Source organism: Gymnogyps californianus, chromosome 2 (genome assembly GCF_018139145.2).
Source record: "Gymnogyps californianus isolate 813 chromosome 2, ASM1813914v2, whole genome shotgun sequence".
Lineage (NCBI taxonomy): Eukaryota > Metazoa > Chordata > Aves > Accipitriformes > Cathartidae > Gymnogyps > Gymnogyps californianus.
Window position 1 is genome coordinate 160505159 of NC_059472.1, and position 14684 is coordinate 160519842.

At 37.0% G+C, this 14684-nt stretch overlaps 1 protein-coding gene across 1 annotated transcript in view; it reads left to right on the forward strand.

Moving 5' to 3' along the window:
* KMT2C (lysine methyltransferase 2C) overlaps positions 1-14684 on the forward strand; it is a 201783-nt gene that overhangs the window by 151838 nt on the left and 35261 nt on the right. The window contains exons 26-35 of the mRNA XM_050891342.1: positions 421-551; positions 2203-2389; positions 7871-7975; positions 8325-8372; positions 9542-9679; positions 9857-9889; positions 9972-10091; positions 12206-12344; positions 12595-12809; positions 12927-13000. Coding sequence (XP_050747299.1) covers positions 421-551; positions 2203-2389; positions 7871-7975; positions 8325-8372; positions 9542-9679; positions 9857-9889; positions 9972-10091; positions 12206-12344; positions 12595-12809; positions 12927-13000 — 1190 coding nt within the window. The remainder of the gene's footprint in view (positions 1-420; positions 552-2202; positions 2390-7870; positions 7976-8324; positions 8373-9541; positions 9680-9856; positions 9890-9971; positions 10092-12205; positions 12345-12594; positions 12810-12926; positions 13001-14684) is intronic.

Consider the following 14684-nt stretch of genomic DNA (forward strand, 5'->3'; position numbering starts at 1 on the left):
AGTGTATAAACTGAAAGGTGATTAATGTGTAACTCAACATTGATGATTTTGGAGATACTACTTCAGTGGAATTATCTTTCAAACATCTGGTTGAATGGCATCTATAATTTCTCTCAAATTACCAAATTTTTTGGTGGCTTGAGATATGAAAGTGAAAGGTCTGTCTTCAGCCAGGGAGGTACAACAAGGTAGTGATGTGACTAGTATCACATATGGTATTCCTTACTGCCAGAGCCCAGATGATCAGGTGGCAGTTCACAGCTGGCTACATAAAAGCCGCCTTTAGAATACACATAGAGTGATATTCAGTAAACCCCTGCACCCAGATAGGTAGCAAGATACGTTAGGTATGCTGCCACTGTACCTTTAGAGCAAGATACCAAGTATTTTATGTATTTGTGCCTGAATGTTACTTTTTAGGTTGGACAGAACAGCTGCCAGACACTCCAGTTGAGGAGTCTACCCCAGCTTCTGAGAGTACTGAGAAAATAAAAAAGCGTTACAGAAAAAAGAAAAATAAACTTGAAGAAACCTTTCCTGCCTACTTGCAGGTAAAGCTATTGGTATATTTCTTGTGTAAGTCCATTTAAAAACCTGATCTTTATGTGTGTTGATTCATAGTTCATTTAAACCATTAATGTTTCTTTTCCGATTCCCAATTTATCATTGAAATGAAATGGGTTTTCTGTAAAGAATGTTCGTAAGTTTGTACAGAAAGCTGTATATTATGTTAGATCTCCAGTCCTCTGGTGTTATTTCTCAATGTATAGATCTCTACTTGTTCTGATAGCGGAGGTGGGGGCTGAAGAAGCCTTTCTTTTCTCTCTGAACTGACAGATGACGTTTTCAGCATTCAGCTCTGTCGGATGTCTTAGCCTGATGATGCCATTTCCTCAAGATACTAATTTTTCTTTTCAGAAGATTATAGAACATGATTTGATAGGAGAAACTTGTTTTCCTACAGTTTTGTGGTTTTATATACCCTGCATCTCCCTACCACAGTAATCTCTGCTCTTTCCCCCCCCCATTAATTCTGTGATGTCCCTAGCAGGTAAGAGGTAGCAGTCGTGGCTAGTAACCAGGATATTAATGGTGATTGAGCAACTTACCTACCTTCAACCAGTTTATAAACTGACTCATTTATATATGTATCTCACTGAGAACATTATTTGGCTCGCTGTTCTTCTCAGCCACCTTTTTCATTAAAACTTTATTATCTTGTAGATGTTAACCAAACTTCATGGCATAGACTATACTGGGATTGAAAGCAAAGAATTGACAGAGAGGCAGAGCAATTTCTGTCTAAAAATAATTTGTATTTCATAAATGAGGAAGTGAGTTGGAAAGAAAATACTTAATCAGCATTTCCTTTGGATTAATAAGGATAAATATTTTTTTTCTTAATGCATGTTTTACTCCTGTAAAACAGAATATTTCTTAGATTCTTCTTTTGCTCATGTTGGAATAACTGATACTGAAAAATCTATCTTTAGCTTTATTTTTAGCAGCTGTATCCTAAATCAAGATTTTAAAGACTACATGAAAACAGAAGAAGTTCTTATATAATGAATAAAAATTGGCTTGAAAATTTGATAGGTTGTTGTCAAATTACTGAGTACTCAGGCTTAGGTGAGTGATAGCTGTCACATAATATTTTAAAAGATACTAATGTAAGTTAAACATCTTTAGATGTTGTGTTACGCAGTTTGACGTTAGGATGATTTTGTGCTAACTGAAACGCAGTGTATGGTCGTTCTAGAATTTAGACCACAGTGCACTTGCGTGTTTTTCATAAACTTCTTGTGTGGCCTTGATCAAGTTGCCCAGTAGTATTCCACTTCTTCAGCTGTCCTTTTTGTGCAAGGAGAAATATTTTAAATATTGAAAAACTTGTGATGCATAATAACACCATATTGGTACACTGTCTGTGCCACATATACATAAGAAGACTATAGTTTTGCTATATAATTTGTTAATTTAATCATAAAATATTAATAATGTAGCCACCTCAGATAAGTTGTATCCACTGTATCCATGCTTCATAGCCTGGAAGAGATACTGCCATACTGGAAGGCATGTGAGACAGACTATGTTTTTTATTTCTAGTAATCATTGGCTTTTAATTTTAACTTTGTCATTTACCCAACTTTTTCAATAGATACAGTGTTCTTCCTACACTGAATCATTTTGTCTTCTTTGCAGGAAGCTTTCTTTGGGAAAGACCTACTAGATACCAGTAGACAAAACAAGATGAGCCTAGATAACTTACCTGAAGAATCACTTCCACTCTCATGTAAAACAAATCTGACCACCAGTTTCCTGGATCCTTCATCTGACCCCCTTCTTAGCTCAACCTCCACTCCAGCTCAGGCAAAACTGGGACCTCAAGGTATACAAAGCTAAAGTTAGTGATAATTCAGTAGTTCGATTTTGTTGTTGCAACTGGGGCTTTTCCACTCTCTTTTCCACTTTTCTCACAATGTTTATCTGATGTATTTTTCAACATTCTGTATATTAACTGTCCTTGTGAGGTTAGGTTACATTGATAATCAGTGATATTCAGCTCGAGGGCTCTAGCTGTTTCAGAAGGAGCAGTGAATGGCACAACAATTGGCACTTAATGCAGATCTGAAACTCGTTGACTGTAATGTCCATGTCTATAAAATCCGTGAAAATTAATTCTGTGTAAGAATAAGCATACAGATCCATTATAGAAGACGACAAAAATACTCTAATTAAAAGATATTTTTAGTAGTCTAGTGAATATTAGTTGGATTAATATCATCCAACTTTTATTTTCTTTAATGTTTTAGATTATTTTAGGTTGCCAGTCTCCTCGGAATTTTTGGTTCACCATGTCCTTTCTGAACATGAGTGCCCTTTCCAGGTACAGTTTGTAGCCCCTAGGCAATCTTTTGCTTTTGCTATTGCAAAACCTTACTGAAGTTACTGCTGAGAGTTTTGCAAATAGCCAGAGAGTTGTAAAGTGCTGCTGAAAGGGCAGCTTCACACAAAGGAGCAATTAAAAGCGAAAACCTTACTGTCCCCTCCAAATTATTTTTTTCTGTGTTTCTTGTAGTATATGCTGTTAGCTACAGGTGTCTTACCATTCTGTATTTTTTTAAAAACTGTTTCTATTTCTTGTGTATATTAGTTAATTTGTGGCTTGTGTTTCAGCTCGTCCTCACAAGTTTTTCCATCTAAAAATGTTTACACACATTGATACAGTTTCCCGTGTCCAGAGAGTCACTTGAAGAAAGGTTGCTTATTTGTGATTGTTACTTGGTGCAAATCTGCTAAATGAAAAGCAAAAAGCTGCATTATAATTAAACATTGATATGCAATTGAAATTGTGAGTAATAGAGAATGCAAAAGTTAACTTCCCCTGAAGGGGAAACCACTGCAAATGGAGTGTTTCAAGGTCTGTGTTTCATTGGTTCCAACACTACAAGAAGATATGCTCACATAGACTTTTTTTCACCCCAGCATTCTTTTGAAGCCAGAGAAATACAGATTCAGAAGTCTTTGCTGGCCTATCCAACTGCAAGATTAAAGTCACTAATGTTCATGTATTATGGTAGTATAAGGTTTTAGAAATTCATGAACTTGATGTTAATGTAGTGTTCTGTTTTTCCAAAGTTCGAAGGAATTTTAAAAAAAACCTGTTCTTTATGAATAAGCAAAGTTGTAAAACTTTGTCATTTCCTCTTCTTTTTATTCAGAAATAAATCATAACGAGGTGGCTATTAATAAATAAATCGCTAGCAACTTTTTTAGTGGATAACCTACTGTCTTTCCCATTTTATATCTGAGAGACTCAAAGGACAGTGCTTTCTGGCCATAGGAGTGTTCTCAACAATTGTCTCTCAACTGTTCAGATTTCCAGCCAAAATTGTGTCCAGACGGAGCTGTTTGTTGTAGTTGGAGCGCCAGTGGGTGAAGTCATCTGCCAGTATTGATCAGTTCCAGTGCAATTTTTCTGAACTCTTTCGCTGTGACTTTGTGGGAGACAGTTCTTTCCACAATAGCATCCACACGTGTGAGAGAGACAGATTCATTTTGAGTGGTGGAGACCTTGGTAAATTGGCTAACTGCTGAGCTAGCAACAGTCACATCTTCCCTTCTGGCTGGTATTGCAGAGGAGCTGGAGGTGAGAACAGTGTCCCAGAGCACCTGTGATATTTTCGTCGTTTCGATACAGACCTGTCTTTGGAGCAGGAACAACATGAACTGCTTTATTCGCTGCACTGGGAGGCTTTAGGACTGTGTTGTTACCGACTGTGTTATTTTCCTACAGTGCCATTTCTCACAAGGATTTCTGACTCCTGTGAGAGTCCTTGCTTAACTGGATACGTCTTTTCCACAAGGAAAATGTTCTTCTCTAGGAAACTCCACTTGTTTAATCCCAGGATTAAGCGTTAGATATACTTGTTCATCTTCCAAAGAGCTCTCAAGCATCTAAAGAAGTTATCCTATCTGCTTTGCTTTTCAACATGTGCATAGGACTGCTAGGCGTTGAACAGTGATGTGTTCAGTCTGCTCGTGAACTGACAGTGCATTTCAGTGACGCATTCTGTGACTGTTTATTCTTAGAGCTTGGTTAAGGGTAGCTGAAGCTTTTGCTAGACAAGATTGCAGTAGTGATGGGGATTGGCAGAGCCAGCCAGAAGAGGGGTTTTGGAGTCCTTTGTTTACTATTAGCTTCTAGTAACTGTGACTGAAGCGAGCTTTAGGCTCCCAGTCCTGATTTCTGTTTGGCAAAGAGGTTGCAGTTGTTTTCAGTTACAAGACTCACCTTTCCTGTGGTTTTGTAATGTGTGGCACACTGCACAGTGTGTTCTGCATGGGACCAACCCTTAGAATCATTTCCAAGACAGTGCTAGAGCAGAGTGCAAAGGCTTGCTCACTGGGAACGCAGAGCACCAGATCTCCAGGGTCTCCCTGGCTGTTCATGGGTACAGTTGAAGGTGGTGATTGGGATCTGTTGTATCCTGAGTGGTCTGGGGACTGTCCGCATCCCTCTTGAGTTTCTTGACGTGGGTGTGTCTGATGAAAAAGAGGCCACTTGGTGAGGTGTGTTCTGTGAAGGCTCTGGCAACGTGATCTTTCCTTTAGTTTGAAATAGCTTAAATTCAATGTATTTTTTCTAGGGGTGCTGAAAAAGTCATCTGTTCAAGTAGGGTCTCCAGAGAATGCTGAAGAAATTCTTCCTAGACAAAAGGAGAGGAGTCATCTGAGTCTCTGTGCAACTGATTCAAATGCTGCTGGGACATTTTATAACTAAATATGTTATTGCATAATTAAACATGTTACGGTGGCTGCAGCCTTGGGAGAGGCGTTTTATTCTTTTAGAACTTCATAAATAATAAAAGTAAATGCATTGGAGGAATCAGGATCATGAGATAGCAGTAGAACTGTGTTCTCTTAGAGACCAGCATTACAGGCAAATTATTTTCCTTTTTGCTTTGTCTTAGTTTTCATCTCCATTCTGAAAGAGTCAAATTAATGAGCAGTACTGAGCTATTTGTTTGGCAGCAGATGTCGACCAGCTATTGATTCTGATCTGAAGCAGCTGACTAAAGTGATTCAGTTGTTTCCAAGATAATATTTAGCACACATGGAATTAAAATAAGGGAAAAAATAGAAGAAAAATGTAAAAATATGCTCTAGATTAGATGTCTTATATGAGACTTATGGATCATAGAGTCTAGCCCTCTGCTATCACCAACATTCAGCCTTTTTATAGACTTAACAAGCTCCACTGTGAAAGCAGGTAGCTTTTTTCCAACCTACTAATCTCATTGGAAGGCCATTACAGAATCTGATTGCCTTAATAGTTAGGAGCCCTCTAATTTGAAGCCTGAATTTATTCACGGCCAGTTTGTAGCTACGGGTGGTAAACTCTTCAGTTATATCTTTCCACCTGAGCTCTTTCTAGCTACTTATTCAATATATTCATATTCAAATTAGAAGTTGAGTTTTTAGGGACTGTTCCCAAGCACATTACTAAGTGCTGTGGAAAAAAGCACCATAACATAAAATACTACAGAAGAATTAAAGGCTGCTAATACAGTCTTGGTGCTTCCTTCGTAAGGGCTTTTTTCTCCCTGGTACTTGCCTGCCTTCCAGTAAGAACTGAGGAAAGTTAAAGAACAGCTAAAGTGAATCCTTTGCCTACCAGCCAGCTGAAGTCATTAACATCGCCTTGCAGTGCCTGATGTTAGTTACTTGCATAACTGGTATTAGACCAAATTGCCAGAAGGAAAACAAGTATCTCAAAAAAAAAACCCCAAACCCAACCACAATAAAACAAAACAAAAAACCAAAACCCAACGACTAGGTTCTGTTTAAAAGCTTACTTTTCATAGTACTTTTTATCGGGTACACAAAAAACTATACCCACGAAGTGATGTGGTTTTAAGGCACTTTTAAATACTTCCCCTGATATCAATAGGAGCCACATTCTTCATGTACGTGTAAACGGACTGGTCTGCACTGGCACATCGATCCACCTAGTTGAGTGGCAAACATAAAACATGATTTAATTAGGATGGTATCATCTTGTCTGCATTACAAAGGGTAAAAATAAAGAATAAAAATAGTAAAGTGAAGAAGAATCATTTTCGTTTTGACTTTCAGTAATGGTAGAAGGGAAAAGGGCTGTCTCTGAAAAACAGCAGAAAGAACATTTAAATCACTGTAAAATTTAGCAGCTTGGAAAGTAGCCTCATGATATAAGTAAATGCTTGGCACCAGGCCTCTGAATTAAGCTAGAAATACTTTCCTGGGGCAGTTGGGTTGTAACAGTGGGAAAGATAACCCATATATCTATGAAATATGTTTGCTCTTCGACTTTCTAGTCCCTCTTCAACCTGCCCGTATTTATTTTCCACATCGTACATCGTATGATTTGTATTAATCCCTTTTCTCTGTTTAATTATGTGTGTATTTGTATATTTTACCATCTCTTCATGATTCGTTGGTCTGCAATGATTGCTCGTGTAGTCATGATAGTCTGCAGTTTTTCTGAAAAATATTTTTGTCAGCTTCTATTTATTTGTCAAACAATTTTCTTCAAATGTTGAACATCTGTAATAGTCCTAAAAAAACTAGTTAATAAAACCAGATGGGCCATTTGGAGTCATTTCTCTCTAATGAATTGGATGTCAAGAAGATAATCATATCCAGAATTTATTATTTAATATTAAATAATTTATTGCTCGGACCAGGCCAGTTTCTTCTAGACAACAAACAGACATGACATTTGCACCTCTGGCTGTTCTCACTTCTTCAGGATTTCTTCTGATCTTAAAAATAGCATCTCCAATTTCCATTTACTTACTCCTGCTTCTTACTCTTACATTTTACTTCCCTATCAGGGTGTAGTAACTGGTTGCTCCGTAGTCTTAAGAAAGATAGTGGTGGTAAGAGAAGTAACTGATCACTTTCTTACCTTTTTTTCTTTTTTTTTTTCCCCAGTATTCCCTGTTGATTTGCTGTGAGCTGTGTCCTTTATAAAACGTATTTGTTGACTTTTACATTCATAGGCCTTGTGTCTTAGGTTGCAAGTTCTCACTAGATCTTGGGGTTTTTTCCCCCTAAAACCATCCGGTCTTTCTTCCACATGACTGATTACACTTTTACGGTATTGGAGAAAATACTAAACAACGTAAGCATGTGAAGGTGGCCACAGTACTGAATGGGAGGGGACGACTAGTCAGCACAGTCTCTCACCCCAGAGTGACTTGCTATAGAAGGCCCTTATAACTGGTAAATCTGTGTTTGAGTTTATAGCTCAAGCTATAGTACATCACCAAAGTCATGTATAAATGCCACGACTGGTTGATTTTATTTATTGCATCTTATACAGGTAGCACCGACGATCCTTTAGCCGATCTTTCTGAGGTCTTAAATACTGATGATGATATTCTTGGAATACTTTCTGATGATTTGGTAAAGTCTGGAGATCATTCGGGTATGTATGTTTATAAGATCTCTCTGGTATTTGTTTTCTTTTTTTCTCTTTATTATAGATGTCTTTGTTGTATTGTATAGGTTATGCTCTAGGTGATTTCAGATACAATTTTCATATGTTAAGAATACCTTGGTTTGAGATGATTTTGTTGTCTTCTACCAAAAAAAACACCCAACCTTTTCAACATTTTGTTTTACTTGGCTCTTTGCTTTGCTGCTTAAGAGAGAATAAAATGTAGCTGCCGTTGTCTATCATACTTGCATAGCTTTTTTCAGCATGCAGCTTTTTCTTTACTTTTTTTTTGTTTTCGTGTTATAATCATCCATTTTATCTGGTTTGGGTCCTGTAGGTCTTGATTTATGCACTTTCCAGGTTGAGAACTCACCCTCCCCATTTGGTAAGAAACTAAACAATGGATGATCCATGGTTAGAAGTAGTCATCTTTCCTAGTGGTTTTAGCTGAAAGAACTGCATGTGTAGAAACTAGTACTCCTTTACTGTGTCACTAATTCATGCTTTCATTTTCCACTCTTTCTGTGGTGTTTGAGTCTAACACGACCTATAAACTCTGCACTCTGCATTTAAGAGTACTGCATAAAGTTTTGCTTACGGCTTTTAAAAACCTTTCTCAGTTTTTGTGTTTCATGATACAAAACCATGCATTTTCTTGCTGCCACTGTTAATTTTAATATTACTTCTAGTAGTAGTGTGTAGTTTTTATCATAGTGGTATCTTTTGTAAATTAAAAGCATTTTAACAATGTGAATATATTAAAGCATGAATAAAGCAATCAGCATCAATCTTTTTGTTTCCACTGGATGATGACTCATCACTTTATGTAAAACACAGGTTGACAATAAGTAGAACGGCATGTTTCATTATTTTAAATTTGATTTTATTTGGTATCTAATACAGAAATATATTTTAAATACTGAAGTGTGTAGTTCTTTTTTCAAGGATCTTTCTCATCTGAGAGATTTATTGACTTGTAAAGGATGTTAGGAAATTTATGTAGTAAGTTATGTTTTCTCAGTACCAACAAATCACTTTGTCTGATGTAACCCAGAATATTCAGTAGTTGTTTTTGAAACAGAAACTGCTATAGCTTGTTTGACATTGACTACACTTCAACAGCACTTCAGTAGATATTTAATGTAATATTACAAGACCATTTGGGGTGAACCTTAAGGTACATGAGGATGAACCATATTGACTACTGGTGTGATTGTTTTAAAATGCAAAAAATAGTTATAGTGGAACTATTTACTGAAAACTATACACTCAAAAACATGCTGTACCTCAACTCAGTAGTTTATTTCCCATTCTTCCAGTTGCATTCTATTCAGTTAACATTCCTCAAACAATACAGTAAACTGGAGGTAAATAGTGGGCAATTTTGTTTGCTTTTTCTAATGAATGTCTTATTTTGCCTTACCTTTCAAATCTGAGAAAGTCTTGGTTTAGTTGATAGCTCAGCTATAGGGGGAATAAAAAGTTTTATGCTTTTTATTCTATGCCAATAAATTTTACTATTTATGTCTAACTTAATATTCTTTCTTCCTTCAGCTGGATTGGATATTGGTCCCATCTCTGATGATCCTTCTTCTCTGCCTCAGTCAAATGTCAACCAGAGTTCACGGCCATTGAGTGAAGAACAGTTGGACGGAATCCTCAGTCCAGAACTAGACAAAATGGTCACAGATGGTAATTTTTTTGTCCTTGATCTTGGTCTTCTAGAAAACTTACGTAGAAATCTTCTCTTTTTTTCTCAAAAGAGAAAAAAATAGGTATTGTAGCATACCTATTTGGACTTGGTTGCAGAATTAATTTTATTGCATCTTCTGATGATTACTCATTCTGTGTTGTCTTTACTTTGTCCAGGTGCTATTCTTGGCAAACTGTACAAAATCCCAGGTATGTGTTCTAATCTTTGTTGTCTTCTATAAAATATAGTCCGTAAACAATGCCAGCCAACTCATGCACAGTGTTTTTGCAGAGCTAGGAGGAAAGGATGTTGAAGATTTGTTCACAGCTGTATTAAGCCCAGCAACCACGCAGCCAGCTCCTTTGCCACAGCCTCCACCTCCACCACAACTTATGTCTTTGCACAGTCAAGGTATGTTCCTTTGTTACTTTTAAAAACAGCAGCCTGGTCAGGAGAGTTGTGCATCTTTTAAATACTGATGTGAAAGGAGGACACGCCTTACTTTCTGCTATTGTTAATTTGTGGAATCTGCCACTGTTAATTTATGAAATATTATTGTAAAACTGTTCTGAAGGGGGTATGTGATTAACATGCACGTAAATATTGCTAACAGAAAAGAACAGTTATTTTAGATTTTTCTGAAATATTGGAGCTTTTATTTTAGCTGACACTTTCATAGTTCTGAAGTTTGTCTGTGATAAAGCATGTGTTCTCTTCTGACTTTACTCTTTAATTACTTCTGAGTAGCTCCTCAAGGGTAAGGAAAGAGTGTGTATAACAGTGATTTACTGAGTCTTAATTTCCTTTAAGAATTCAGTTTAACATACTAGCTAGTCCTACCCAAATAATAGAAGGCTAAGTAATTTTGAAATGTATCTGGGAGATTATAGTTTATTTTCTTTGTTACTACTAAAATTATCATGAGTTGATACAGCATATTCTTGCTCTTATATTGAAAGCAAGGGGCAGATCGATTTTATTTATTGCTGTTACCAGTAAAGCATTATTATTTTTTTTTCAGCAGTATTTACAAGCATAATTAAATGCACTCTTTTCTCATCAGGCATCACCTCGAGTGGCTTTTCCCTGAGCTCATGTAAAGAGGACCCATTCTGTTATACTAGTACTACAAAAAGTAGTATGCAAATTGATTTCACCAGTGAATTAATCATAAGGAGAAAAATGATTGGTTTCCTAGTTGGATGAATTTCCATAAAAAGGAAAGACTTCAAAAGTGTTAGAAAGGAGAGAGTTTAAAGCAAATAATGAGGTGATTTAAAGCAAAAGATAATACAGATATCATTGCCTGTTTCCCAGTTACTTGAGTACTTGGAGATAACTTCAGCATTTGAGCTCTGTAAGATTGTTTAGCTTCTCCCTGTGGGAACTGCCACAATTACAAAGTTTTAGATTTATAATTTGGTTCAGTTACGGTGTAATGATCCACATGTTTCTGTGAGATAAATGCTTCAGTAATGGGGAAGCTTGCATCAAGTTTCAGCAATTTCAAATAAAATTAATGCTCTCTTTTCATAAAGACATGTGATCCTACAGTGCAAACCAGAGGCCTGACTCTCCATCCTGTTTGCCAAGTCTTCACAGTTACTATATACTATCTATTTAGCAGCTATAATAAAGCACGTTCTCTTAAATTTTTAGTTACTTTCATCCAAACTATACTTGCTGCATAGTGTATGTAATGTATAGATCAGAAGTCTCCTAAAGCATGAGAGAATGATACAGTGTCATCCTAGAGATGCATCTAATTCCTGAGCTACTTCTAGACTTTTAAGAAAACACTGGGACATCAGTTATAATCGCACTTAAGTGACAGGGATTCAAAGGCCAGTGTTAATTCTATGTAGGAACATCTGCAAATACCATCTGCTGGAATGAATCTGCCTGTGCCACATTTGTAATACTGTAATCAAATAAATAAAATTTTCTGCCATCGTACTGCTAAGCTGGACATTTAATTAGAAAGTGCTGATGCTCATTTGACTAAATTTATCTGTTTCATTGGTTACAAATTAGGGAGTTAGTAGATAATGAGGCTTACTTTGGTACACTGCTCAGAAGTCTCAGAAGAGGAGATGTTTAATTCAGGTGGCTAATGATAATTCTGCAAGGACTGAAAACGACCTTCTCTATGCTTGCTGCTTGGATCTGGGTATAACAAATATGACAGACCATTAGCCTTTAAGAATATACCTCAATATAAAGTGCAGTACCATAGCATGGGCTACTGCAAAATTTTTGGAACTCCGTTTTAAAAAACCTGATTTTTCAGACAAGAAATAAAATCTGTGCAGGGATGTGATGCAGTAGAAAAGAATCCCTTAAGCTTGTAGGGAAGCAGTGTAAACTGATTTAAAATCTTTTCCAAAAATGTAAGGTCGGTACTATAAAATTTTAAAGCGATTCATTTTTCATTAGATGAGACATCATTTTTTCACTGAAAACTTCCACCTCTACCTTAAAAGTAGTCACCCTTTAAAACAGTAATTTAAACTTCTTCTTTCCAGGAGAGAATGCGTTTCCAAGGGTGCCCCTTATGAATGGTCTGATTGGCCCTAACCCTCATCTCCCTCATACAGCTTTGACTCCTGGAGGTGGTCTGGGCACTTTCTCTCCCATTACACAGCAACCATATACTGATACCAGGTAAGTCAAGATGGGAAATAAAAAACATCTATTGTTTAGCATTTATCACTTGGGGGGTGTTGTTATTAGTACTGTGATATTATTAGTATTTAACTACTTAGTTCTTGACAGCCACTACAAAAACTTGTGTTCTTGCAGCCTGTTCGCTACTGAAATAGCAAACAGAATAAGTGCTTTACTAGTTGTTTTGGTTTTTTTTAATATTGAGAGCAATCTATCTATGAAACAAAACCCCTTTCTGATTTGTCAGGGATAAGAATCCAGCATTCAATCCGATGGTGAGTGATCCGAACAGCTCATGGGCACCATCTGCTCCACCTTTGGAAGGTGAAGGCGATACGATGTCCAATGCTCAAAGAAGCACTCTTAAGTGGGAAAAAGAAGAAGCTTTGGGTGAAATGGCAACAGTAGCACCTGTTCTCTATACAAATATCAACTTCCCTAACCTGAAGGAAGAATTCCCAGGTGAGTGATTTACTGAATAAAGTTAAATATTTTGTAGCAATTTATGCATCTCGATTTGAAAGAATGTAAAATAGACTTATCAAAGCCTTGTGTATTAACACATTTTTTGAATTGCAGACTGGGCTACAAGAGTGAAGCAGATTGCTAAACTGTGGAGGAAAGCAAGCTCACAGGAGAGGGCTCCATATGTGGTAAGAACAATTGCCACCTGCGTTCGCATACTTCCAGCAAACATATATTTCATTTATAAGGTTTTCACTTGGGTTTTTTAAATAAATTAAGTTTTAAGTTCTAGGGTTAGTGAAAGTTCACTTACTCCAAGAATGCCTTTGCAATTTAATTTCTAACTCTGAATACTTCTACCTCTATTCTTTGCTTTTCAGTCTTGGAATAAACTAGTATTAGTATTATTAGTATTGTGCAATCTAAAGACATCAGCTGAGACGAGAACATTTGTGGTTCCCACTGCCTCTTTGCTACATTTGATTCATGCCTCAAGTCTTATTTGCTCTCTCTTTCGGCAGATGATCTCACCAGTTTCTTGAAAAGGATAATAACAAATCATTATGTGACTTTTCTCTCTTTCATCTTCCCCTCTCACTAGTCTCTTCTTTTTTGCCCCATTAGCGTTGCTGAAGTCTTTCACCTGTTGAACTAACCATTCCAGAGGCGTCAGTGCTCACATCCCTACTTTCCTCATTTTCTTCTAGTCCTGTGTGCTTGCCTTACTGCTCCCCTTCACTACCTAATCTCTTCTGTTGTTTTGTGGTGGAAACTTTGGATATCTTCCATGTTGCGAGGAGTGTGAAGGACTCCATTTTTCTCTCCAAAAGCATTTGTCTTCCTCACATCTGAGTCAAGTGAACACACGTATTTGTAGTAGCTATCTGGAGTTCAGTGGTCATTGATTCCATTCTGTAGAACTTCTGCCATTCAAAGGATGACCCATATGCTTTGTTGAAACCTCTTGTTGAAGCCTGTCCACATCCAAATCTCAGAACCTGTATTATTAATTTTTTTGACCTTCCCAGCAATTGTTAGCAAATGTACTTTTCTTTAATTTCCTGTCACATCTCCATTCTCTCCTGGTTCTCATCTTTTCTTTGTTTCTTCACAACAGCAATTGGATGATCATTCTCGCTTTGTAGATTTCTGTGGATTTCGCAGGGTTACGTTTTCAGTTTCTTAGCCTCCCCCCACCTGCACTTTTTTAATAGAGTCCCATTAGTAAGCAAATTTGATTTCCATACATGTTGATGACTCGAGCTTAACAGTACCAACGTCATCTCCTGCTGTCCAAATTAAAAAATCCCCTTATCTCTGACAACTTCTAGAGGATAAATCATTACCCCAAACTCAATGTGGGAAGTGGAGTTCTTGATCTTTCTGAACCCCCTTCCACTTGAAAGAATAATTCTCTATTGTCTTCTTTGTATCACTGAGGCGTCATCATTCTACTTTTTATTCGGGCCTGTAACTTCAGCACCTTTAGACCTCTATGTCATCTTGTACGTGCTATATTTAATCTTGGTGATTCCTTCTGTGTAGTATTTATAAGATACTGTCCACTTACGTGGGTGGATTTTTATCCAGGCATTTATCACTTTACAATCATTTCTATTACTGATTTTTTTTCTTTTTCATTGTTCTTAACAAATGCAGTTGTATTCTCCTGATGGATATCCAAAAAGCAGCTGCAAAAATTATTTTCTTCTTGTTCAGGAGGAGGGTGCGTGTACACATATGCACACATGAGTATTTACATAGCAAGAAGCAGTTATTTCCTCACAGAAGTTACAGTCCGTGTACTCTTGCCATTCAGCTGTTGCTAGTGTTCCTGGCATTGTGCACGCAAGAAGCTGCTGTGGTACCTCT